Source organism: Monodon monoceros, unplaced genomic scaffold, assembly GCF_005190385.1.
Source record: "Monodon monoceros isolate NGI ecotype Baffin Bay Population unplaced genomic scaffold, NGI_Narwhal_1 Super_Scaffold_2, whole genome shotgun sequence".
Classification (NCBI taxonomy): domain Eukaryota; kingdom Metazoa; phylum Chordata; class Mammalia; order Artiodactyla; family Monodontidae; genus Monodon; species Monodon monoceros.
Window position 1 is genome coordinate 99120676 of NW_021703776.1, and position 26631 is coordinate 99147306.

General features: G+C 51.5%; 1 protein-coding gene across 1 annotated transcript; it reads right to left on the bottom strand.

Moving 5' to 3' along the window:
* Positions 1 to 95: 95 nt before the first annotated feature.
* GBX1 (gastrulation brain homeobox 1) lies at positions 96 to 20686 on the bottom strand. The gene is made up of 2 exons (XM_029234217.1): positions 20131 to 20686; positions 96 to 3600 (listed from the first exon to the last, which is right to left on the bottom strand). The coding sequence occupies exons 1-2, from the start codon at positions 20669 to 20671 to the stop codon at positions 3044 to 3046; spliced, it is 1098 nt and encodes a 365-aa protein (XP_029090050.1). The 5' UTR covers positions 20672 to 20686; the 3' UTR covers positions 96 to 3043.
* Between the last annotated feature and the right edge of the window lie 5945 nt (positions 20687 to 26631).

The window sequence follows — 26631 nt, forward strand, 5'->3', positions numbered from 1 at the left end:
GGAGGAGGGTCGAGCTCCGTGCTCCCCCCTCGAAGCTTCCTGCTGCTGCCCCCCTGCCCTGCCGCCCCCACCCTCAGAATGGCTTTCTGTGGGTCTCCTCATTTTCATCAGTATTCTGTCCAGTGACCTCACAGCACAGCTGTGCTGCCCACGGTTCACCCGCAGAGAGGGCAGGAGCACAGCACACCCCCCCCCCACCCCCTCCGCTTCCTAGGTGTCTGGGAACCAGCCCCACAGCTAGGGGTTCAGGGAGCCACGCGGGTCCGTGCCCAGGGGGGAGAGTTCTGAGGACGGGATGGGTTGAGTGGCAGCGCTTCTCTGGGGAACTCATCCCTAGGCTTTGCGTTTGAGGAGAGGGGAGGGGGTGGGTCACCGACAGCAGAACAGCCCCCTTGGCTTCCACCAACCCCTTGCCAAACTGGAGGCAGAATCCAGAGCTTCTGCTTTTCCCTCGGACTATCCCTTAGTTATTCTAGAAATAAAACCTGGGAGAAACCCCTCTGTACCTGTTCTTGAAGGGTGAGAACTGCTAAGTTAGGGTCCCTACTCCCTAGGGAGCCCGTTGCTTTCCCCCGTTCCTGGAGCTGCTCTGCTGGTGGCCCTTGTACATTGGGTGTGGCGGGCTGGCGCTCTGCACGGCCCTTGCCTGTGTGTAGGGAAATCAGCCAAGTAAAGCTATTCAGAGAGGAAACCAGATTTTACCGTCTTGGTCCTTTTGCCAGGCTGACAAGAGCCTTAAACAAGGATAAGGGCAGAATAGAGACAGGGCCATGGGTGTGTGTGAGACTGGGCTCCTGGGCTCAGAAAATACTAGCAATAATCACCTCCAGGTTCCCCAAGGAAAAGAAACCCCTTGGGTGGCTGAATGCTGCCTGGTATAGTTTAGGAGGCTTCAGAGGTAAATGCAGGACAAACGGGCAGATGGAGGCCTTGGTCTTGCTAGTTCTCCCCGCCCCCCCTTCCCCTCACTGGGGGCAGAGCCAGGGGGCCTCGGCTCCAGCCCAGCTAGACGTGCGGACCCACCCGGATTCCTGGCAGCAAGACAACCGCTCCTGGGATCCTCGACCTCTGCCTGGCTTCTCTCCGAAAAAGAATCTCACCCTGTAGGTTCCCCATGTGGGTGAGTCAAAGGTAGCAGACAGCCTTGATGTAGATCAGGAATGGGGCTGGTCTGGACTACATGTTTTCAGCCTGATTCTCCAGCCTTGCTGGAATTTAGCCAAAAGATAGAGAGGACCCCGGCTGTGTGTGTCCCAGCCAGGGCGCCGTGCCACCGTTGCTCGTGACCAGTCACAGCTCCAGGCTGCGTTCCGTCTGGTTGCCAGAACCAGCTAGGAGGAAAGAGCTGCTGGGGAAGGGCTGTCTCGGTCTCACTGGAAGAGGCAGGCAACAGACGTGAGCAACTAGACAGCGGCTGGCTTGCAAACCAGGAATCGGGAACAGCAGCAAGGTGCCCTCTGACGCAGGTGAGGAAGCTGGCCGGGGGCTGGACTGAGCTGGACTTCCCTCCCCTCTCTGACCTGGCCTCCACTCACAGCCAATTTTTCTTTTATGTTCTACTCCACCTCTCCTCCCAACTCAACGCAGGTCCTGTTTCTTCCCAGGAAGCCCCGTTAACCACGATACCGACCTCAGCTGGTTTCTGTGGTAACTCCGTCCCCCCCGATGCCTGTGCGGCCTGGCTCCACAACTGGTACAGGATGGTAGCCCGTCTGTGAAGGTGGGGGAATGGCAAACAGCTTCAGCTTGTCTCGTTTCCCTCTAGGTCTACTCTGTTTCTTGCAAGTGCCCCTGAAGCCTCATGTCTGTATGTTTACTTCGTCCACCATTAACGCTGTTCCTTAATCTGCTCACAGAATTCCAACCCCCAAGCCTCCTCCACAGCACACACCCCTCCAGAGCCGTCAGACACATTCCTGCCTCGTCCAGGTCGCAGTGGGCCCTCTCAACCAAACTCATTTTATAGCAGAAGAGGACTTGGGATCCCAAGCTTCGTAAACAGTGCAGTGGACGGTGGCGCTGGGGGTGGGGGGAGACCACAATTAATGCTGCACTAGAAATGGGTCTTTTTACTCCAGGCCCTGATGTCTGGAATATCAAAGAGCAGCAGAGATGGACTAAGCTGCCATGTCCTCTACACAGGAGAGGATCTATTAATGGGCTCCCAGGTGATGGGGGTGAGCCCCCGGCCGGCCCCAGTCCCTCACACGACTGATAACCTCCACCTACTTAGACACGGCCAGACACGCCCCATCTAAGCTAGCGTCAAGTACTTCATTTCCCCTCAGAACACAAAAGGGAGTGAACCCTCTACCTGAAGTCTGCAAACTCTGGCAAAGAGCAGAAAACAGAGGTGCCGAAGCTTGCCTGTTTAATGGTAGAGAGAAAAGCAGTGCCGCGTTAGGAGCGTGAGAGCTGGAGGCGGGGACGGTGGGCAGCACCTGCAGCGGGCAAGGACGTTAGTGGAGGTAGATTACAGGAAGGGCAGGTGAGTGCTGAAGGGTTTCTAACGGGCTAGTGACAGTTCCACTTCACTTCTTTGCGCGTCCTGTACTATAGACAGGCGAGTACCCACCCTGGGGCAGTGAGACGGAACCAAACTGGCTGAGGATGGAGGAAACATACAAGCTCCCCAGTCCCTCTCAGGGGTGCAGACAGACATAGAGGCAGAGAGCTCCATATATACAAACTTCACACAAAATAAATAAGGAGCTGTCATCAGCTTGGCTAGGTCTCACCCTGGCTTCCTCCCATCCCCGTCAGAAGCGATTCCAGGGCATTAGCCAGGAACCTGCCGAGCCCTAGGGGTTCACCTCAGTCCCAGCAGCTCCTCGACAGGAAGAACCTAAGCCCCTTTAGCCCTGAAGCCCCAGTCCTGGGGGTCTCTGGAGTGGCTCAGGGCCAAGTGCCAGGAGAGCCCCCCTAGAGCTACGTGAATTGCCGACTGAGCGCCGTCCGAGGGCAGAATCACAGCGGGAGCCCCTCTGGTCCCCAGGACCCTGGCCCAGTCTCAGAGCAGACTCAGGACGTCCCCGGGAGCCCCTCAGGGCCGGGCGCCCTGCTCCATCTGCTGGTGCTGGCTCCGCGCCGCGAACCTGCTGACGTGCACGGGTATGGGCACGACAATCTTGGGGTTTCTTACAGGCTCCCCAGAACGGCTGCCCCCGTTGCCAGCTTTGATGCGCTTCCACTTGGCCCGCCGATTCTGAAACCAGATCTTGACCTGCACCTCACTGAGCTTGAGGGCGTGGGCGATCTGGGAGCGCTCGGTCAAGCTCAGGTATTTCTTGCAATGAAACTCCTTCTCCAGCTCCAAAAGCTGCTCGCTGGTAAAGGCTGTGCGGCGCCGCCGGCTTTTGCCCCCAGGAGCCGTGACTCCCGCCGCCGCCGCCGGCGCCCCCTCCTCAGCTCCAGTCCCCAGGCTTCCCATTAGCTTCGCTTTGGGTCCCAGGAGGGCCCCGGGGCCCCCTGCAGAACTGTCCAGGAAACCGTCGTCCTCGCTGTCACCGCCCGAGCCCCCTTCGTCCTGCTCGCTGCCTGCTGGGTCTCCCGCCGGCGCCTCCGGCTTCTCCTCATCCGAGCTGTACACCTTCCCCTCGGCTGGGGGGAGTGAGAGCCAGCGGGTGGGGGAGAGGCGAGGAGAAGGCGGACAGGTTGGAGGCAGCACGTGGAACCGTGGCCAGGCGTGGACCGCACGACAGCGGGAGGAGACACACACGTGGAGGGGATGAGACGGGGCGGGAGGGGAGACATCCGGGGTGGGGGGTGGGAAGAGGTTCGGGAAGACAAAGAGATGGGAAGAAAGGTATTAACCAGCACAGACTTCACTCCGCAAAGTGGGGGCGGCAACGGGCATGGATCAGAAAAGCACCGTCCCCAGGACTGTGGCACCGCCACCCCCCACCCCTGCGACCTCGCTTCCCCTACCCGCTGCCTTCCGGCCCTCTCCAGACCCACACCGAGGGCTTGCCACTCACTGACGCCCCCTCCAGACCCCGACGGCGCAGCCGCAGGCCAGAGGGAAGCAGTGCAAAACCTGGCTTGGGGTCCTTTCAGTGGCTAGAGGCAGGAGTGAGCAACGTTGGGGAATTCACTTTTGCAGGAGAGAGGGGGAGACCACAGCTGCAGCCTTTGCTATTCTCCTAGGACTCCTCGCTGACCTAGTGGGAAGAGATAACGTGCTCACCTCTATTCCGCGCCTCCCTCCCTTCCCTCTTCCCTAAATCTGGAATCTGCTTTTTTTTTTTTTTTTTTTAACCTTTTGGCCGCAGCGCCGCATGCCACGTGGGATCTTAGTTCCCCGACCAGGAATCGAACCCGCGCCCCCTGCATTGGAAGTGCAGGGTCTTAACCACTGGACCGCCAGTGAAGTCCTGGAATCTCAGAATCTCATTTCCAGATGGAAACTTCAGGGTCATCTGAGTCCCTCCCCCTGCCGCAATCGGGGTCCAAGAAGTGTTGCCCAAGCACCTGCGAGTCAGGAGGTTTCTGTACGCACCTCCCCAATTCTCCTTTACCAGACCATCCAGCCCAGAGCAGGGAGCCCGCCCCGCCGCACGCCACCTTATCAGTGGCCGGATTTTTCCTCCAATTACTTAGCCCTCCAGGACCCTTTCAGTCCTTCTCCTTAACTTTAAAAAGCCATCATCTCTTTTCCACCCTCCCTCTTTCCCAGCCAAGGTTGCTGAGAAGCACGAACAGCTGCTTTCTGCCCAAGTTCAGAATCCTGAGGACCCTGAGCTTGGTGTCAGTGAGGGAACTGGAGGGAGTATGGAAGAAGGAGGGAGAAATAGAGGTTCAGCAAGGGGAGGCACAGAGAGGAAAATGGGGAAAGAAATCTTGACTCAGGAAACTACTGATTATTTGTAATCACAGGCACATAAACATTTTAATCCACACATAATTCTAAAATTTAATTCAGCCACTGGTTTCGATCTTATCTATTGACACTTTTGTCAGGACTGCAAATAATGCATTACGAATGTTTTCAGTGTTTGAGTTTTACAAACTCCCTTGTTTTCTGCCCAAAGGACCAATAAACAGTGGAGCAACAAAAAGTCAAAAGAAAACCAACCAGTAGAAAAGAGAACAAAACAGGTAATCCGTAAACTGAACAGTCAGCTCCTTACCAGTGGACTTCACTGTGTAAGGGGGGAGGACTTTGTAGACGTGGCGGTGCGTCTATCCGCACCACCATGTGTCACGTGTACACTCCTAAGAATACCCTGAGGTTGAGGCTATAACCCAGAGCTAAGTGACTTGGGGCAACAGTGAAATGCGTTATAAGAGAACGGGGCTGTGCACGTGTGCGCGCGGCTGGACGGCATCCCAATGCTCAGAGCTTGGCTGGAGCTCCTCTCTAAACCCTGCCATCTGCCTGCCCCCCTGCAAAAACTGCTCAGGGCCTCCAGGACCAGCCCAGTCACCTTCAGTTCCCTTCCCGGATCCCAGAGCTGTCCTTTCCCCTCACGGATGCAATCCACACCTGTTCCTTTTCCTCAGGAGCCACGTTTGCGTTATTTTCCTTAGAGGCCAGTGTTCAGGCCCTGCCCAGATCACCCACCTCCAACTCAGTCAGTGATCTCATCTCACGCCCCAGGGGTATCTTTATGCCTGAGCCCCTGCCTCTTCTTGGAGGGCTTCATGCTTTATCTGACCTCTGCAAAACCCATGTGGCACACCCTGGTTTAGCCTCACCCAGACTTCCCACGCTGTCCCTGCTCGCTGCTGCCACCGGCAGGTGGGCTTCGTTCGCCAACAGCCCACCCAAGCTCCACCGGCACCCAGCTCTGTGAGCTGTCAAGAGATACATCCACTGCCACTGTCCATAGGTGACGTACCCCTCATGATGCTCACCTCCCACCACCCCGGGCTTTCTTCCTTATCTAGCCAAAATCTGTTTAATTTCTGCAAGATTCAGATCCTTGGGTTCCCCTTTCATGTCATTAAGGGCTCTTTCCCACACCATTTTCCTCTTCCCCAGGACTCAAGCGTAACGTGTCCCAAACTGAACTCCTGAGACTTCTCCTGAGCCAGTCCTTCCCCATCTGAACCCCCGTCTTTCCCATCTCGGTTAATGGTAACTCCGTCTTCCGTGTTGTTCAAACCAGACCTTCACTCTCTCTCACCGCCCATGCCCGACCCGACTTCTCACCACCTCCTCTATGTCCAACTAGCCCGAGTCACCCTCGTCTCTCACCCGGTTCATCAACATTTTCTCCTGCTTCTGCCCCTCCCCCCACCCCTGCCCCAATTATTCTTCTGTTTGAAATACTATATTCTTCACCTAGATTTTTGCACTGACTCATTCCCTATGTCCTTCAGGTCTTTATCAATGAGACCTTCTCTGATCATCCTTTTTAAAATTAAAACTCCCAATACTCCCGATCTCCCTTCTCTGCTTTACTTGTTGCTATAGTATGTGTCACTAACTTTATTAACTTATTTTATTGGCTGTCTCTTCCTATTAGAACATAAGCTCCATGAAGGTAACCATTTTTTATTTTATTTATATTTATGGCTGTATCCCCAGCATCTAGAAAGTTACCCGCACAGAGTAGGCATTGCATAAATATTTGTTGACTGAATGAAAGAAACTATTGCCAAGCACTTTCTCCCTCTCCATTTCTGTCCCTCCTTTCTCAAGCCTCTCCTAAAATATTCCCTACAGCCCCGCTCCCTCACCCCAGCTCCGGGCATAAGACATTCTCTCCATGAATATTATTCTACCCACTTTTCAGTGTGCCCTCTGATCTCACATTCGCTGTAGAGGAACCCATATGTGGTAGGAATCTATAGGATCTTATGCTAAAGGAAATCAAGAACAACCCCCAACATCATTACTAAATCCTCTAACTTTTAATTTCTGATTTTTAAAACATGGTTTGCAGTAAAGAGTAACAGAAAGAACAACAAAAGCTTGTTACAACTCAGCCCAGTATTACAATATTTTAAACCGCTGCTAAAGAGGCAGAAACTGGATTTCAGGGCTTGAAGGATGAAATCATTTAGCACAGCTCCAAGCACCCAGGGGGCGTCCAATAAATCTAAACTGATGATGACTGAGATGAGGTCCCAGGTTCCTGACCTGGCAGGGCCCTCCTGAGATCAAACCGTCCATCCCTCTGTCCTCGGACAGATTCCATAAAATCAAGCCCACATGAGTGCGCCACCCCCAGTGCCGCTTTTAAAGCCATATAAATAAGAAGCACAGGTCCACAACCTCTCTCAGTTACTTGATCCCGGTGGGATCCTGAGTGGCAGGGGCAAGAGTGCCCCCCTGAGCCTTTAGAATCATGACATTGAGGGCTCTGATAAGCAACTCTTCTAAGGAGGTGGGGGTGGGGAAATAGAAGAAAGCAACCGACAGGGGAAAACACAGCTCCGCTCTCAGAGGAGAGGGTCTGGGGCAGTGAGTGAGGCTGAGGGGCAGGGAGAAGGAAAGGCACAGCAGGAGGAGGACTGGGGCACGAGGCGGGCAGACATAGCGGCAGAAGAAGTAGACGATGAGTCAGAGAACCTGAAAGGGCTGAAAAGTTTAGGGAGAAAACAGAAAAACACCGGGGCACGGGGGGGGGGAAGAGAGTAAAAAGCTTTCGGAAAAAACCCAACACGCCCTACATTTTTCCACCCTGAACAGTGATGCGTCTGGAGCCCTGCTGTTCGTTCTCTGCTCCACCGACAGATGGAGCACTTTAGAATGCAAGGCCCAAAGTGACGGAAGCTATTGTGAAGGCTCCGAAGAGCAGCACGGCAGGTCGACCCTTTACAATACAGCAATCCTGAAACAGCTTTACTGTTTTCTCATGAATGAGCTAAAAAATAAATACAAACTATTTTCTTTTATCCAATTCATAATGCATACTAATAGTAAATGTACTCAAAACAAAGATGGCGCCTAGAAAAATGGTTTTGGCTAAAACTTGACAGAAGCGCATCTTGTTGATAAAATTTCTATTTGTAACCTTTGATTTAGAATAATTGGACCTGGTAGATATAATGTCCATAAAAGTACATTTCTAACTGCAGACGCTATAGTTGATTGACGTGAACAAAAAAACTTGATCAACAAAACAAGACGTAGAACATTTTCAATGGGAAATAATGATCCTGATGAGAAAAATTCTAGCAAAAGGAAAAATGTTTAATTGGAAACAATTTTACTGTGCTAGGTAGGTAGGCCAAACAGACAGGTTCTGTCCTTTGGGTATGAAAATGACATTATTGGTAATATAAGAGTACATTGTTTTATATATAAAATAGATAATCAATAAGGACCTACTGTATAGCACAGGGAACTTTACTCAGTACTCTGTAATAACCTGTATGAGAAAAGAATCTGAAAAAGAATAGATGTATGTATATGTATAACTGAATCACTTTGCTGTACACCTGAAACTAACACAACATTGTAAATCAACTCTACCCCAATATAAAAGAAAAGAAAACAAAAGAGTACATTGTTTTCAGCTTGTTCCCTGTGGGTAAGTCTACAGTCTGTGAAGACTTTGGTGTCTATCTAGGGGAAATGACACTGGAGCAGACTGGTTATTAGGAGACATGCAGAGTTCTCCTGGTAGATGCTATTATCCCAAGAAGCAGAAATCGCAGGGTTCGAACCATGATAAGTTGCGGAGTCCACTCCAGGGGCGTCATTCCACCCCAGAGAGAAGCACTCAGACTCCAGGGGCGCCCTTGCAAGGGGGCTTCCTTCCGAGAGGAAGAGAAGCCCTAACTTGGTAACGAGTCAGGTCAGACCGGGAAAGAAATCAAGGGCAAAAGAATCTGTGGTAGGTATTCTCCAGTAGAAAGAACAAGTAGCACCAGACTCGTACCATCTAGGGAGGGAGTCTGTGGCTGAGGTCAGCAAGGATGCCGGGCCTGGGTAGTGGAGCGGAAACCACCCCCAGGACTGGAGAACCACTTTAGACAGAGCCCCTGTGCCATTCGGCCCTCACGCACTGGTCCAGCTGACATAAAACACAGTCTTTATTACACACTGAGGAGAAGCCTCTCCCCCATTACACTCAGTTCTGACTTCTCTTCCCTCCATTTAAAGAGCCACTACCCTCACACGCCCCAAACCACTCTCCGGACGACTACCCAGCTTCCTGAATACAGAACCAATTTGGGTGGGGTAAAAAAGTGGGAAAAAACCCAGGTCACCCCTCAAAAAAGAGGCATGTCTGCCACCACCCTCATTGCATCAACACGCCCAGTACGTAATTATTTCTTTGTTTCTTTTGGAGACGGTACTTTCTCCCGTCCTTGATGGCAACTAGCTCACTTTCAATGTGTTTTTCATTCATCCTCATTAATTTCATGCCCACATTATGCTACTACTCCTTCCTATAATTTCAGGTACAAGAAGGAAAATTCACTCTCTCTCTCCCATTTCCCCATGACTCTTCAGCATTCTTTACTCCAAATGGACATGAGAACTTCCTCTACATCACTCCCACCTTCATGACAAGTTCATGGCGACTTCCCCACCGCCCCAAGCTCAGAGCTCCTTTCATGGCATATTAACATCATCATTGCCAAGAGCACCCTTGTGTGACCTTTAACTTTCCCAAGCACTTTCACACTTATTCTTTCATCTTTGAGCAACTCACTTAAGTACAGCTGACCTATTAGTAGTAGTAATGGGAGGTTAGTAACCTTATTTTCAGGTGAAAAAACTGAGTTTCAAAAAGATGAAATGGGGCTTCCCTGGTGGCACAGTGGTTAAGAATTCGCCTGCCAATGCCAATGAGACGGGTTCGAGCCCTGATCCGGGAAGATCCCACATGCCGCGGAGCAACTAAGCCCATGCACCACAACTACTGAGCCTGCGCTCTAGAGCCCGCGTGCCACAACTACTGAGCCCACATGCCACAGCTACTGAAGCCTGCGTGCCTAGAGCCCGTGCTCTGCAACAAGAGATGCCACCACAATGAGAAGCCCGTGCACTGCAACGAAGAGTAGCCCCCACCCGCCGCAACTAGAGAAAGCCCGCGCATAGCAATGAAGACCCAACGCAGTTAAAAATAAATAAATAAAATAAATAAATAAAATAAATAATAATAAAAAAAGAATCTGCCTGCCAATGCAGGGGACACAGGTTCGAGCCGCGGTCTGGGAATATCCCACGCCGTGGAGCAACTAAGCCTGTGCAGCACAACTACTGAGCCTGCGCTCTAGAGCCCGCGTGCCACAGCTACTGAAGCCTGTGCACCTAGAGCCCATGCTCCACAACAAGAGAAGCCACTGCAATGAGGAGCCCGTGCACCGCAACAAAGAGTAGCCCCCACTCGCCGCAACTAGAGAAAGCCCGCGTGCAGCAACGAAGACCCGATGCAGCCAAAAATTTTTAAAAATTAAAAGAACAAAGATGAAATGATTTCCCCCAGGCACACAGCTAGGCACAGAGCCAGGTCTAGAATCCCGGTCTCCTAAACCTCCAATCAGTGCTCTTCCCATCCTTTCCAGTACAATATCTTCTCTTCCCTCCACCTGCAGTAGAAGCCCTCCCCAGATGCCTCATCACACAAGCGGGCTTCCTCTCAAACCCAGTTTTAGTTTAGGCCGCATCCCTTCCACTTTCACCCAGAGCTCCAGCCTAATCATCAACGTCTTCCCTTCCCTTTCGCGGAGAAGATTCTTAAACTCGCCACAGAAGAGGCCTCACTCACCAAACTCCACCTTTGTCCTTTCACAGGCTATTTTTCCCATCATTCCCAAGACAAAATTCCCTCCAAATCTTTCTGCTGTTTTTTCCGTCATTATTCGTTTGTATGATGTAATCTTACCAGTCACCTTTTTTTTTTTGTGGTACGCGGGCCTCCCACTGTTGCGGCCTCTCCCGTTGCGGAGCACAGGCTCCGGACGCGCAGGCTCAGCGGCCATGGCTCACGGGCCCAGCCGCTCCGCGGCATGTGGGATCTTCCCGGACCGGGGCACGAACCCGTGTCCCCTGCATCGGCAGGCGGACTCTCAACCACTGCGCCACCAGGGAAGCCCGTCACCATTTCTTTTATTTAGAAATGTATTTTCTCATTTAAAGAATAATACTGCCCATTTATGGAAACAGTTTTAATACCAATCTTCTCTAGCTTCTGCTGTACAAGCGCCTCTCATCCCTCAAGGACAGCTCTGCCTTGTCCAGGAGTCAGCCTCACTGAGGAACAGACATCTTCCTCCCACCGGCATCTCTGCCTGCCTTCCCCATTACAGAACCCTCTCAGAGCCTCACTCCCAGTATCCAGCACTCCTGGCACTGCTTATCTAGCCAGGGAGAAGGCTTTCCTCCCTCATACTGAAAGGGAGTTAAAGGCACATTCTCTTCTTTTTTTCTGGTTGATCCACATCTGTTCAGGGTTTGTTTTTGTCTGCCCAGCACCACTTACCCGCCTGTTCACTGACGGCACCCCCTTCCTTTGGCCACTGCTCCCCATCAACTGCCCCGTAGAGGGGGGCTGTCAATTGCATTTCTCCACCTTCACGACCACAAGGACGGTGACCTGGAGCTGACCAATCCGCACATCCGGTCTCTCTGGGGACTTGACTCGAGCTAGTGAATCCGTTGTCCTAGGGTTTTACACGTGCTAGAATTCACGGGGGTCCCGATCTGGGATTATAAGAATTTAGCGTTGCTTATGCTTGTGTCCTCCCCTTCCTCTCATCAGGAGAAAATGAGGCAAAGACAAGAGACAGGAGCCAGAGTGAGAGCAAGAAAAAAAGACCTAACGACACTGTTTGCATTTTTGGATCCATGTGAATCAATAAATGTCCAGTTTAGCTTAATTTAGAGCTGAGCTACCGTCACACGCAGCCCAAAGAGTTCTGACTGCGGACACTGCTCTGACTAGAAGTGACAATACTCGCATGACTCCAGGGAAGGTAAGCCTCTCCACCTCACTCCCACACCAATCCCACTGAAAATAATTTTCCCAAAAAGAAACCCAGGTCATCCCTCAAGTTATTCATGATAATGCCACCTAAAAGTTCCCAAGTCTGAAATGTATCTGGACTTTAAAAAATCTCCATAATCCATCCAGTGTGAATTACTTTAATCCAACAGCTGTGCTCCTAATGCTAGGCTGAGATCAGATATATGAGGGAACAGGAATTCTGACGAAGAAAAAAGGAGAGGTGTTTTCCTGTTTGTTTGCTTGTTTGGGGTTTTATGTTTGTTTTAACAGAGAGAAGGGAAGCACAGGCCCCAGTGGGACACAGAAGGGCTTTGGGCAGCCATGTCCACAGAGTGTCTACACAGAGTGTCTCACCAAAATGTGAGACAGGAAAACTGAAAAGAGGGAGAAAGAGCTAAAGACAAAACTCCAAATCTACCCGTATTAGGTTCATGCAATGTTCTCTCCTGGCAAGCCCCATACAACCAGTTCTCGGAATACAGCGCTATTTCTAATTTGTCCTTTTCAGTACAGAGAGTGCCACCCATCACAACTCCTAGTAAAGGGGTCTTTCCCCACTTAATTCCCATCCATTTCCAGTACACGGACAACACAGAATTTCTTGCACACCTATTACTTTAGGATGCTGGACAAACATCTTCTCATTTAATCCTTACCTCTGTGAGGTAAGAACTGTTGCCCTTATTTCACTGGTGAGAAAGCGGAGTGCAGAGGTTAGTATTTTGCTGTAGATCACAGAAAGGGTGGTGCCCAGATCTGCATCCAAAGCCTGCGTTCGTTCCTCTGGGCGACACCACATCTCTTTGTTATCACTGAATGAAAAAGAGACTGAAACCCACCGTCACCCTATCATAACTTCTGTACCAGATGGAGAAATAATACAGAAGACCAGGAACTGATTTCATGGCACAAGTCTTCTTTTTGGGCACTGCCCCTTCCTCACCACATCAACGTGGTCACAATCGATCCCCAGTCTCTTTGGCCTAGATAAGATCTACCCCCACCTTTATCAAATGTTTCTCTCATTCAGTATGATGGCTGTAAACGGCCAGAGCTCAGGTAACACCATCCGGATCCCAGATGATGAGGCCTTTTCCATCCTAAAGCCCAGCCCTGATTTCATCTCAAGATGTAGGCATCCCAGGCGCCTCCTCGTCAGTGACCCTGATAACTCAGCACTGAGAAGTACAGAATCTCTTCTCCCAATCCCTTTGCTCAGGATGGCTTTTTCTTTTTTTAAGGGAACAATTCATTAATAAAAGTATCCTTACAGATAAAAGCAGAACTGTAGAGCTGGAGCGACCTTAGAGATCACCTAATTCAGACCCCTAACTTCACTGACGAGGAAGCTGGGACACACAGAGGCGTGATTTGGCCAAGACCAGTCAGTTCCACACTCCCAGTATCTGTGCATCATTTATGGGATAGTTATCACCTATTCCGGCACAAGGCGCTTCTTCCCTTCCCTCTTGGGATCGTTTCATCCTCCTCCCTCCTAGTACACGGCTGCATCACTTCTCTTCCCATTGCTTCCAATACAGAGTTCCAGCTTACCCAATACTTCTACTTTAATACCACTTCCTCCATAATTCACAGTCAAGAAATCCATCTCCCATTACCCCCAGTGCTTTCTCCTCATAACCCTAGCCTCTGTTAGTCCCGGCAGCCCCCGCACTCCATGCCCCGCCCCCAGCCCTCCCCCCACCCCCCCCCCACCCCCCTCCCGCATTTGCGTCTAATACAGACTTCTCATTTCATCACTGGAAGAGTATTCCTTTCCCTTCCATGATGGGAAGGGGATGAAGGCGCTGCCTCATGACTACCTGCCATACAGCGCTGTCTCTTCCTACTAACACCTAATTCAACTCGTGAAGGTCACTCTCCTATCACTCCAAATTCAAGCACCTCTTTTCCCTAGCACTCTCCCAGTCAGCACCTCAAAGCTTCTTCCACATTACTCTAAGCTGTAACTTTCTCCCAGCGTGATCGTATCGCCAGTGAAAACCCCAACCTCTTCTCTACCACTCCCGATCCAGGCCTCCTTTATCACCATCACGGCCGTGGGCACCACCACGGGCATACAGCGCTCTGTCCTTTTCACTGTTTCAGATGAGGGGTTTCCTCTGTCCGGCCCCGGCCTGGGGCATTTCCCATCCCCTCTAGGTAAAAGTTCTCCCCCAGCGAACTCTTTCCTTCTCATCGTTCCCATTTAAGCTTCTCTCTTTTTGTACATCTACCCCACTGCTTCTCTCATTGCTGTTTCCTAATCCCCAATCCGTTTCACTGCAAAGATCCTCTTTCCCCGTTATTTCCAAGGCAAAATCCTTGCCTGTAGCTTCCCATTGTATCGCATTGAGAGTAACATTAACCGTCAACGCAAAGCACTTTGCTTAGATTATGTTCCTCGTTCTTTCCGATTAAAACATTTCCCCCTCATTATTCCAATTACTGCCCCTCCCCCGTTATTCCCAGTACAGACTATTCATGCCCATCACTCTAAGGATTATGCTCCTAACCATCTAGAATCTGTATCTCCACAGTTGCATCTGTCACAGCAGAGACCCCTCTGTCTTCCAACCCTCCCAAGTGCTACTACCTTCACTATGGCACAAGGCACCTCAGGATCGCATTCCGAACCTCCAGTAACGTTTTCCGCTGTCATTTCTGAGATCTCTCTCTCTCAACCAGGGTCTCTTTGGCAGCCTGACAAGGCCTGTGAACCCCTTCTTGGAATAATGCTTTTAGGTGCATCACATAAAACACACGGGATTACATTAGAAGCCAACTACATAAAATCTAGTTATCAAATATTTTAAATGCATTTGAGAATAATTTATGTTTCTTTCCTAAATCATTACACAACAAGATGTCACCAAAGATTGTAAATTTCTATGAAAATATCTGTGATTTCTATTGGTGACAAAAATCTCAGGTACCGGGGAAACTACCATGGTTTCTAGCCTACCTTCATAATTACAGGAAGTGCCAAATTTTAGTGAGAAGTTAACAGAAATAAAGATGTAATTTTTTTCCCACCCATAATTAACAGATCTCCTCACAGGAGGTCCATGGAATCTGTGTTAACAGCCCGACTAAACACTGAGTCTAGAGAAATAAGCTTTAATTCTATGAAAGTGAAAGGAACATTAAAAATCATCTGAACTAAAGCTTTTATGTTACAGGTGAGGAAACTGAAGCCTAGAGAAGTTATAAGACTTTGAATCTCCTGTAGTGTTTTAAACAATACTAAGGGGCTTCCCTGGTGGCGCAGTGGTTGAGAATCCGCCTGCCAATGCAGGGGACACGGGTTCAAGCCCTGGTCTGGGAAGATCCCACATGCCACGGAGCAACTAGGCCCGTGAGCCACAACTACTGAGCCTGCGCGTCTGGAGCCTGTGCTCCGCAACAAGAGAGGCCGCGATAGTGAGAGGCCTCCGCACCGCGATGAAGAGTGGCCCCCGCTTGCCGCAACTAGAGAAAGCCCTCGCACAGAAACGAAGACCCAACACAGCCAAAAGTAAATAAATAAAATTAAAAAGTAACTGTACCATTTTAAAAAAAAGGAATCTTTAAAAAAAAAAACAAAAACAATACTAAGGCCATAACAGACACACGATAAACGTTCCCTGAATTGAACTAAGTGGCTTGCCAAAGTTGTACAGCTAATGACTGACAAAGTTGAGACCTGGACCCATGTGTCACGACTCCTAAGTAGGCGTTCCTTCCATCACATTAAGTTAATGCAAACTTCGCCTTTCTGTACGTGTCAATGGAGCAATCGCTCTCCCTGTTTGCTCCTCCTCAAAATCTCTAGGAAAACATGCTCTCCATCACTCCCAAGAAAAAGCTCCCTCCTGCTTCGAACAACAGAAGTCTCTGATTCCATGTCACATTATCCCTTCCTGCTTTTCTCTCATCAGTAAATGTATCTTGACAGTCATAATGAACACCTATTCAGAAATTGATGGTCATCTACAATGTTCGCTAGCTAAAACCAGGTGCTTGACTTACAGCAATCAGCATTCAGATATGCTCCCAGGAAGTTTCCCTAGTCTCCTCGCATAATTTCCATTATTATTGCCAATCTCTCTTCAGAAATTAGCACATCTTTTTCGGTTTCGTTTTAAAAAATAATGTTCACTACACTGCCATCTCCCAGCTTCGTCCCATCATGTTCTCTTTTCTATACCATCTCAACCACAAATGTTCTTTTCTTCACCATGCTCAGTACTGGCATTATCTTTCATATCAATCTCTCACTGGATTTGTACCGTCAGTCCAACAATTACATATGGAGTGTCCACCATCCCTCAGCTCTTAACTATTTGTTTTCAGGCAATCCAACCCTTTTCTCCCTGAATGAATCACTGCTCTAGACACCTGCAATTTAAAGTTTTCTCCTGCATTTCTCCAAACGGCCAGCTCTTTTCATCATTCCCCAGCACACAGCATCCTCTTCACCTGTCCTCTCTGTGATGTGTATTCACACCACATCCTTAAGTTAGCTTTGATAACTGTCAGAGCTCACACACACCTTCACACACAAGATCATCTCTCCCTGTCCCATTCAAGGCAGAATTCTCTTTTTTTCCTGTCATTTGGGGCTTACTGCTCTCTTCTCTCCGTATTCCTAATACACCAAGGACTTCACTATCCACCCATTTCAAAGCTCCTTTTCCCTCATCACTTTCACGTGACTGTTCTTACAACTCTCTCGATCTGATACGTCGAATATGGTCCACATGCGGCTATGGACCACCTGAAACGTGGCTAGTTTGAATTGAGATGTGCTGAATGTGTAAAATACACACTGGGTTTCAGACTTAGTATGAGAAGAGGATATAAAACATCTCATGAAAGTTTTTATATTGATTAATGCTGAAATAATATTTTGGACACGCTGGGTTAAATAAAATATGCTATGAAGTTAGTCTCACCTGTTTCATTCTACTATTTGAGTGTGGCTAGTAAAATTATTTTAATTACATAAATGACTTGCTAGACAGCACTGCTCTGGGCGCTTCTGTTGATTCATACTTTTAAATCTTCCCTACCAATTCAAAATTCTCTGTTATCACTCCTCCTAGGACACCTCTCCCAGCTACCCCCACTGCTCCCACACGCCAAACCTAGAATTATTTTCCATATACCATTCTCAATACCTTTTCTACCCCATTATTTCTGTACACAGTATTTCTTTTTGCCTGCTAATAGAGCTTCTACCCCTGCCATCTAATCATAATAAAGTTCTGTTTCCTTCTTCATCCGTTCTAGTACGGTGCTATCTGTCTCAACTCTCAGAAAAATTTTTAGAAATAGTCCTTCTAACTCCCAACAAAAAGAACTTTGCTCACCATTCTCCAAATTGGCCTATCTTCACTATAATTTCATTAAAAGGGCTAGTAATTGTAAAACGCTAGACAAATGTAAATTAATAATTTCAGACCCATGTCACCCATTCAAACTAGGACAGCAATTCTTCCCCTGTCATTTTAAAAATGTCGTTCCTTCTCCAAACTCTACTATGTTGAGGTTTCAACCCCTTTATTCAATCTGAGAACTCTCTTACTTCATGCTAAATACTCTAATACAATTCCCCAAATGGAGTGTTTGTTTTCCCACCACTTTCAGCATGCATGGTTCATCACTCCCCAAACTGATGTGATGTCTAACATTTCTGGAATGGCCATTTCTTTTCTCGACTATGTTAGGGAAAAATCAAGACTGGGAAGGTGGACGGGAGCGGCGAGGAAGGGTTGAGAGAGTCTGCACTGAGAGGGATAAGAAGCTGCGGTCACAGAGAAGACCTCCCACTCATTATCCCCTTCGAATGTTCCTTCTGACACCTCTCCTTACTGCTCAGCCCCGCAAGCCCCACTGTAAACCCTTTATGTGTATCTCTTCCCAATGAATGATTGCCTTCACTCCAGCACCTCTCAGAACTCTTCCTCTGTAAGGCCTCCTTCCCATCGTTCTTAGCAAAGAAATTCCTTGTCTTTACTCCAAGGACAAAGTACAATCTCTACTGCTTCCAATATTCCCTCCAGTGATGAAGATCTTTCCTTCAGCATTCTCTATATATAACTTCCAGTTTCTTCTCACTCCCAGTATTGAAACACCTTTTTAAAAAAATCGCTCCTAGTGTTGACACTTTCCCTTCTTTCCTACTAGTATATTTATTTAGTTCCTTCCTAATCCTCTCAAGACAGAACTCTTTCACATACACACACACTTCTGTTCCAGAAATTCTGTTCCCTTTTCGTGTAGCCAACGCTAGAAATCCCTTGCACGTGCCTCTTCCAATAGGTGGCCCTCTCCTTTCTCATATGCTCTTTGGATAATCTGGGTATACAGCTCATTTGTTCATCCTTTCCTCTATTCTATTCCTCAATATTTCTCTTCTGTTCTTTTCCTCTGTTTATTCCTTTCTTTCTCTCTTTCTCTCTCTCTCTCTCTCTCTCCCTCTCTCTGTCTGGTTTTACTGCCAATATTCTATCTGCTTCAGAAAAGAGCCCCCATTATACAAATGGGTCAAAATAAGAACTGAGGGGAACCTGAAAGAGTAGGACACGGTGCTTGTTCTCCCATGGTCTGGGGATAATCCCCCCAGCTCCCCTCCACTGGGGTGTCTTCCTCTCTCCTCCCGCTCAGCTCATCTCTTCCTCGGGTGTCTGCTTCTCCTACTGCCTCCAAAGCCATCCCTCTGACGCCTGCCTCGCTCTCCTTTCTGCCTTAGGACCGCCCTATTCAAAACATCCCGCTGATCCTTTCCTCTTCCCATCCTCCTGCCGGCTGCCCCTCCTTCTCTCCACTCTGGCCCCTTTTATCTTGTGGGCATCTCCTCCCACCTTCCAGTTGCTGCTCTGTCATTTCCTTTGGGTCCTCCTCAGGAGAGGCTGCTTAGACTTCAGTCACTGGCTCCTCCTGGTCCAACCAGGTACAAAAAAAACCCAACAGCTGAATCCCCAAAGCCAAAATGCCCAGGGCTAGAGGGGCAAAGAAGAGGAAGGAGGACTCTACAGCAGCCCTTGGGGTCTGGAAGAGGGCCCAGGAACCTATCCTCAGGAATTGCTCTCTCCTGGCAAAGGACAAAAAGGCTCTTGGCTTTCCTCCCTGTCTCCACTAGAGTGGGCCCCCAGGCCTCCTGGGTCACTTCCACCTGCTAACCTGGTTAAGCAGAGGCAGGTTCATCCTGATGCTAACAAGCGTTAAGCTTCAGGATCGCCACACTTGCACGCAGCCCGTTTTCTCTTAAATAGGGCCCACCCACTAAACTGCGTAAGCTTTGGATCTCAGCACACCTGAATCTGCCCCTGGATAGCGGAAAGCTTCTCCAGCTTCTGGAGGTTAAGGATCAATAGGGAAGCCTGTTTAGATTGATTTGCAACAGGGTTCAGTTCGAAAACACCTTGCCTCTATTGAGAGGGAGTCCTCCTATGGAGGATCCAGGATTCCTGAATATCTCTTAGCTGAATCTCACTGGTTCCAGAATCTTAGCTGGATTCTGGACTCCAGGCCTTTGGGCCACACCCAACTCAGCCCAGCCTGTAGCCTCTCTCTTGGCCTCCCAGTCAACCTTGGTCCAGCAGTGCTAGGCCCCCTGCTAGCTAATGTTCCCTTAGGACCCCTACTTGGTTCTTCAAGGCTTAGCTCTAAATCCGCCAATAAAGAAGTGACCTCTACAACTGTAAGAGAAAGACAGGTCATCCTCACCGTCAGCACCACTTTAAGACCCTCCCTCTGCCCCTGCGTTCACAGAGCCCATTTGGGGTCAGTACAATCGTCTCTTCAGAAGCCCTTAATGAACCGACAGCTGCCCCACTACCCTCACCCAGGGGTCTTGCTGGTGTCCCCAGGAATCCCACACTGGCAGCTTCTCTATTCCCAGCAGAGGAGAAAAATGAAGGGATTCTGAAAAGGAGACACAGGAGCTGAGGGTGGAGGACTAGACTGCTGGGAGGAAAGGCACTGCTCTGGCGGGAGCAATGGCAAGTCTCCGGTGAGGCTGCAGGCACTCTGGAGACACGGCGGGGCGGCGGTGCTGGGGTCTAGAGGAGCCGCGTCGGCAGCGGAATTGGAGGTGGCTCCGCAGAACCCGCCATCTGGGGGTCTGGGATTCCAGGACTCCAGGCAGGTGCCGAGACTCTGAGCAGGCGGCTGCCTGGGACTTCCAGGTGAACGAGCCTCCCGCCCGCCGCCCTGGTCGCCCGACACTTACCCGGCAGACTTGGGAAAGTCTCTGAGAAGTGCAGAGGCGGGGGCGGTGCGGGATCTGCCACTTTCTCCCGGGCGGGCAGCAGCTCTTCGGCTTCCAGCGCGCCCTCCGGGCGTCGGCCGCCCGGCTCGGGGTTGTTTCTCGTGGCAGTGGCGGCGGCGGCGGCGGCGGCGGCGGCGGCAGCAGCGAGCTCCGGGGGCCCGTAGAAGGCGTCGGGCGGCTCCGCGAAGCTTGGCAGCGCGGTGGTCAGCGCCACCATCGAGGGCACGGCCTGGCCCAGCCCCGCGCAGAAGGTGTTGGTCAGGCGGCCGGCAAAGGAGGCTAGCGGGGCGAGGGGCGGGAGGCCGGCGGGCAGCGGCGCGGGGGCCAGCGCCTGCGGCAGCACGAGGGGCCGGTAGGGCATGAACATGGGGTAGCCAGTGTAGAGCAAGTGGCCGGAGCGCGGCGGCTGCGGCCCGATCAGGGAGTCGATGGAGAAGGCAGCGCCCGGGCCCCCGCCGCCGCCGCTGCCCCCGGGGGCGCCCCCGCCTCCGGCTCTCTGCATCGTGCCCGGAGCTGCGGCCGCCCCAGGGCGCTCCCCTCCGAGCGCCGCCGTGCGCCCCGCGGCTCGGGCGCCCCACGCGGACACGCAGGGCTCGCTCCCTGGCTCCCAGGCCGAGGTGCCGGCGGGGCGCGGGCTCGGCGCAGTGTGGCTCCGGCGCCGCGCTCCCTCTCTCTCTCATAAGGAGGGAGGGGGCGGGCGAGCGGGAGGGCTGGGGGTGTCGCCCTCCGGACTCATCCATCTTCCTCAAATTACGCTTCACTTCCTCCCTCCGCCCGCAGCCGCCGCGCCCGGCTCCCGCTCCCTCCGCAGAAGCCGTTCCCAGCGGCCCGGCCGGCCGGCCCGGGACCCCCGCCCACCCCCCGCAGCCCAACCAACTATTATTAATGGAGATTGATGAGGCCGGACACCCGCTTTGTGAAAGTTTGCGGCCGACGAGAAGGCAGCGGCAGCTGCTGGGCCGGTGCCCCTCCCTCCAGCCGGCCCGCCCCCCACTCTGCCCACCCAGCTCTGGGCGTGGACTGGGAGCTGGGCCCGGCGTGGACCGAGCGCGGGGCGGCCAGCGAGGAGAGCGCAGCGAGGGCGCGGCGGCGGCGGCGGCGGCGGCGGGCGGGCGGCCGGCGCGGCCGGACCACAGAGACCCCCGCCCCGGGCCGCCGCCCTCTGTCGGCCTCCGGGCCAGTCCCCCAGCGTGCCCCCCGCCCCCGACGCCCCCTCCCCGGCCCCTGGGGCGGACGACAGGGCGGGCCCGAGAGCAAGGCGCGGCGGGCGGACGGGACCTCGGCGCCCCCCGGGGCGGCGAGGCGGGGACGGCAGGGGGCGCGCTCCTCCGCGGCCGCCGCGGCTCTGGGCCCCTCGGCTCGGACCCTTTTCCTCCTCGGTAGCCCGCATTCACACTCTCCCCCTGGTGCCTCTTGGCATTGGCCTTTCCTCACTGCCCCTCCGTCGCGCACTCCCTGAGTCCCTCACTCTGGCCTCTGCGGGTAATGTCCTCGAGTGCCCGCACTGTAAACTCAAGTACTCACCGTGCCTCTCGCCCTTCTCCCTCCATCTTCCTCCCACCCTTCCCTTTCCTGCCCTCGTTTCTATCCCCGTTCCTATCTGATGATTCCCATTTCCCACTCCCTACCCCACCCGCTTCATTCTGTTTACCCCCTCATTCCTCGCCTAAATCTGTATCCCTGTCTGTCTGTCTGTCTGTCAATCTCGGTCGCCCTCCCTCGCGCTCTCCCTCTCTTCCGCTATTAATTCCCTGATTGGCTCCCCGACTCCAGCGCCGCTGACGAGCCCTGTTCACTCCCGGGCCTGACACTCTCGACCTGCCCTGGCTGATTGCTGGGGGCCGGCCCCAGGAGCGCCGATGAGCCCCAAGGGTCAGCAGCGCTAATTAGCCGCTAATTGCAGATGACTCTGCTCACCTCCCCCATTCTCCCACACAGAAATGGCGGCGCCTTTTACCCTCCCCGTCCTCCTGATTCCCAGAAGTAGACTTGTCAATCTGGAGGCAAAAGTCATGGGCACTTTTGCTTGATAGCCGCCTCAGGTCAGTGGGCAAGAAAGACTTAAGACAGGCAAGTCAACAGAAGAAGGGTGACCGGAGCTTCAGGACACAGAGCAAGCTGGCCAGCTAAATGAGGGTCATCTGGTCACTGGGAAACTGTTATGCAGGCGGGGCCCGGGAGAGCCAAGCAAGCTGAAATGAATAGTAGCAAAGCCAGGCAAGTTTAGGAAGGGGCAATCTAAACAGAAGAAGTTATTTGGTTTAGGTGAGGAGGAAAACCTACACCAGAGACTCAGCGTTCCAAGAGAGAGCGGGGCAGGTAGGAACTCTGCATCTCGGTGACCTCTGCTCACATCAGGAGTGTTGTGCTGGCCTATGAACACCACTCATGTCAGGCTGATGTATTACAGTCCGCACCCTGAAAAACACTGTCACCAGAGTGGGACAGAAGAGGGCGGGACCCTAGAAGGAAACCCTTGGTTATGCTTGACTGACACTGCATCAGAGAGGTAAAGGGAGAAGAGGGTGGTTTCCACGCAGTCCTGATCTATCTTGGGCTCTACACTGAACTCAGTGAAACTTCTGAGAGACAAGTCTGGTGGGAAGATGGCTCCAGGGAGAAAGAAGAGGTGCCTTAACTCAGGTCTGGGAACAGTATCCTAAAGGACCACGGTAACCCTTGTCCATCCTCCTAAAGATATTCTTCAGAACCCTTTGTAAAACTAACCAAGCATTGCACGGTACCAGTATGGAAGACCAGACTTCAAAAGTGTATTGTAGGGGCTTCCCTGGTGGCGCAGTGGTTGAGAGTCCGCCTGCCGATGCAGGGGACGCGGGTTCGTGCCCCGGTCCGGGAGGATCCCACATGCCACGGAGCGGCTGGGCCCGTGAGCCATGGCCGCTGAGCCTGCGTGTCCGGAGCTTGTGCTCTGCAACGGGAGAGGCCACAACAGTGAGAGGCCCGCGTACAAAAAAAAAAAGTGTATTGTAGGGACTCTCCTGGTGGCACAGTGGTTAAGAATCCGCCTGCCAATGCAGGGGACATGGGTTCGACCCCTGCGGTTTGAGCCCTGGTCCGAGAAGATCTCACATGCCGCGCAGCAACTAAGTCCGCACGCCACAACTACTGAAGCCCGCATGCCACAACTACTGAAGCCCGCGTGCCTAGACCCCATGCTCTGCAACAAGAGAAGCCACCGCAGTGAGAAGCTTGCGCACCGCAACCAAGAGTAGACCCCGCTCGCCACAACTAGAGAAAGCCCACGCACAGCAACGAAGACCCAACACAGCCAAAATAGTAATAAACAAATAATTTTTTTTAAAAGTGCACTTTACTTAAAAAGTGAGAGGTCAGTACTTGGTGTGATGGCTTCACAGTGTTGGGTACATAATAGAGGCTTATTGGCTTGAAAAGTTACCAAGGGAACTTTGGGCCACAATCACTGAAATTAAAGCTGTATGAGCAGTAACACCACCAATCAAATAAAGCTGAAGGAAGAGCCATTTTTAAAACAACTGCATTCACTTTTTGCATAGGTAATAAAATCACCTAGTACAAAACTCCAAAAGCTCAAAAGGATATATATTGAAACATCTCCCTCCCACTAGTCCCCCCAGTAAAAGACCACTTTAATAGGCCTGTCACTCTTTGGTGGGATAGAATGGATCATGCATTGTCAAGGACTCAAGGTTAAAGACCCTCTGATCTTGAAGATGTATGTCACCCAGTTCAAGCCAAGAGCTTACTGCCCAGAACTATACTCAGTAAGTGGAATTCTCTGCGCAAGCTGGCACAGAGAGTACAGACTTAAAGCTTGTTGCCAACAAATCTCAGTGGGCCACCAACTCTGAAATGAGGCACGTGAGACCTCGGGGACTTGGTATTGCCCTGGTGGTGTGTGTTTGTTAGGTACTGTATTTTATAATCCATTTTCATCCTCGATCTGTCCCCTTGCCGTGCTGGGGTCATGAAGTGTAACTTCTGCACAGTCCTTGACATTCAGTAGCTAAACTAGAATAAAACCCTCACATACAGAGTGGCAACTGAAGCAGCCCATTTCCTGTCCCTGCCCTTTCATGGACCGCGGAACTGAGGCTGCATGGTAAAAGGAAAAAAGCCTTAGCTGGAGTAAAAAGACCTGAAGTTAAGTTCCTATTCTAACCCCTCTCTGGGCCATGTGACCTTGGTCCCTTTTTGACTTAACTTCTCCATCCATGAGAGAGACAGCAATTAATATCTACTCTGCCTTGTCAGACAGCCAGTGCAAGGATCAAGTGAATATGAGGAAATAACCTTCCAGATGAGTCCTTCCTACACTAAACTGACAAAGAACAGCAGAGCGGTCAATTATGGAAGTTCCCCAAGTCAGTGGCTCTCCAGTGCTTCTTACTCTCCCATCAGTACCAAGGACAGAAGCTGTCTCCATAAACCTGAACAGAGCTGGCTCCGTTCTTTACTGAGAAGAAAACTCTGCGGTCCTCCTACTGAAACCCTGAACAGGCCCATGTAGGTAAGCACCTCCCCTCACTGTCTAAAATGGAAGGCTACACGTGCTTCTTCAACTGCCCACGTGCTGGCTTGTCCCATCTCACTACTCCACCAGTTGGGGAAATGCTCCTACAGAGGAATTTTATTTTGAATCTACCCTCTCTGCTTGCGCCTATGTCGACCCCATCATCTGGCCTCCCCTTCACAGACTGGAAACCAGCACCCAGAAAGAACGAAGTATTCTTACGTCAAATCCAAATATACCTTCGCCTCACTCACCGGCGGGACAGTGTCCCCTTACGGTGGGGAACGTCGGGCTCTGTCCGCGGGTACCCTCTGGTGGCAGCAGCGCGCAACTGCGTCACCTCGAAAGAGGCGCGGAGTACTGCAGCGCCCCCTGGCGTTAGTCTAGGAGACGCGCCGAGGGCAAAGGAACACCACCAGGTGAGCGGTCCAAGGGCGAGCGCGCTGGGCGCTGCAGGGGACTTAACTGTGAGTGCACTGGTTGGGCAGGGGGACTGTACACGAGAGTCTTAAAGTCTAGTATGCACACGCGTAGGTTCATGTATGTTGGTTGTATCCAGGTACCTGAACCGTGTGTATCGTGTTAAATGTGTGCCGATTGTGTGTGCGCACGTGATACACGCGGGTAGGTTGGTGGTGGGGAGGTCCGCGCCTCCAGTGCAGGGCGGAGTCCTCACGGAGGCGTGAAATTGGTTTGGAGCAAACACATTACGGAAAGCAATTACCGGGGAGAGGTTCTGGGCCCGCGGGGACCCGCAGCCAGGAGGCTGAGGAGGAAGCGCCCTGGCTTGTAAGAGTGTCTGGATGTCTAACCCCAGAAGGGACCTTCCTAACACTGCCTTGCTAAGGGGAGAATACGTGAAGTTGGGCAGCAGCTTCTCATATTGACCACTCCACATTGCCCTTCTCCTCTTACGCCCTCCCTCCTTAAAAAGGCATCTGGCAAGGAACCAGTGCTCTCCAGATATGGTCAGAAACCCTTCCCCCTTCTAATCACTCTGGGAGAGGCACCCCACCTTCTGTGAAGTCTTCCCAGGCCCCCACCCCTATCCTTGTCTTCCCCCTCAGGCCCTCAGCTCCTGCTACCACATGTCTTTTGCATTCACTTCATTGCCCCCTTGTATTTGAACTCGTTATTCACACACCTGTTTCTCAGACTACATGGAAAATTCACTGAGGGTGGGAGCAGGTCTCATTCATAGCTGTATATCTAGTGCCTAAAACATGGGGCTCAGCAAACGCAAAATGAATGATGTGGATGGGAATTAACTAGAATTTCCATCAAAATGCATAAACAGGACTTTCTCAGGAAAGTCCTCCCCTTGAGAGTCAGGATTCTCTTGGGACAGCGCTTTAAACATTTTTCACATGCAAACACATGCATTTTCTCCCTATTTATATCCCCAGGCCTGTCCTTATCCTTGAATGCCAAATTCATAGATCCAAATGACCATGTAACACAGCTTCTTTGAGATGTCTAACAGGCAGCTCCAACTTTACATCTCCCAAACAGACCTTCTGATTCCCTCACCACCTGCCCTTTTCTCATCTTCCCCGCCTTAGTAATTAGCACCACCATCCATCCAGTTTTGCTCCACCAAGAAAAAGGGGAGGGGAGTCATCCTGCATTATGCTTTCCTTCAGCCCCCCACATCTACTCTATCAACAAGTCCCACTGAGGGACTTCCCTGGTGGTCCAGTGGTTAAGACTGCACTTCCACTGCAGGCAGCGGGGGGTTCCATCCCTGGTCCAGGAACTAAGATCCCTCATTCTCGCGCGGTGTGGCCAAAAATAAAAACAACGACAAAACAAAAACGAAACAAAAAAACAAGTCCCAATGAGTCTCCAGAAAGAGTCCCAAGTCTCACCTACTGCTTTCCCATCTTTGCCCGGACTGCTACAGTAGCCCCCTAACTGGTCTCTGATTCTCCCTTCCCCTCCCCTCCCCC

What these genes read in the sequence shown, in the direction of transcription:
- GBX1 (XM_029234217.1), bottom strand. Translation starts at nt 20,671, where the DNA reads ATGCAGAGAGCCGGAGGCGGGGGCGCCCCCGGGGGCAGCGGCGGCGGC. An exon ending in GACTTTCCCAAGTCTGCCGG is followed by an intron (nt 3,601 to 20,130) that starts GTAAGTGTCGGG and finishes CACTCCCCCCAG; the next exon opens with CCGAGGGGAAGGTGTACAGC.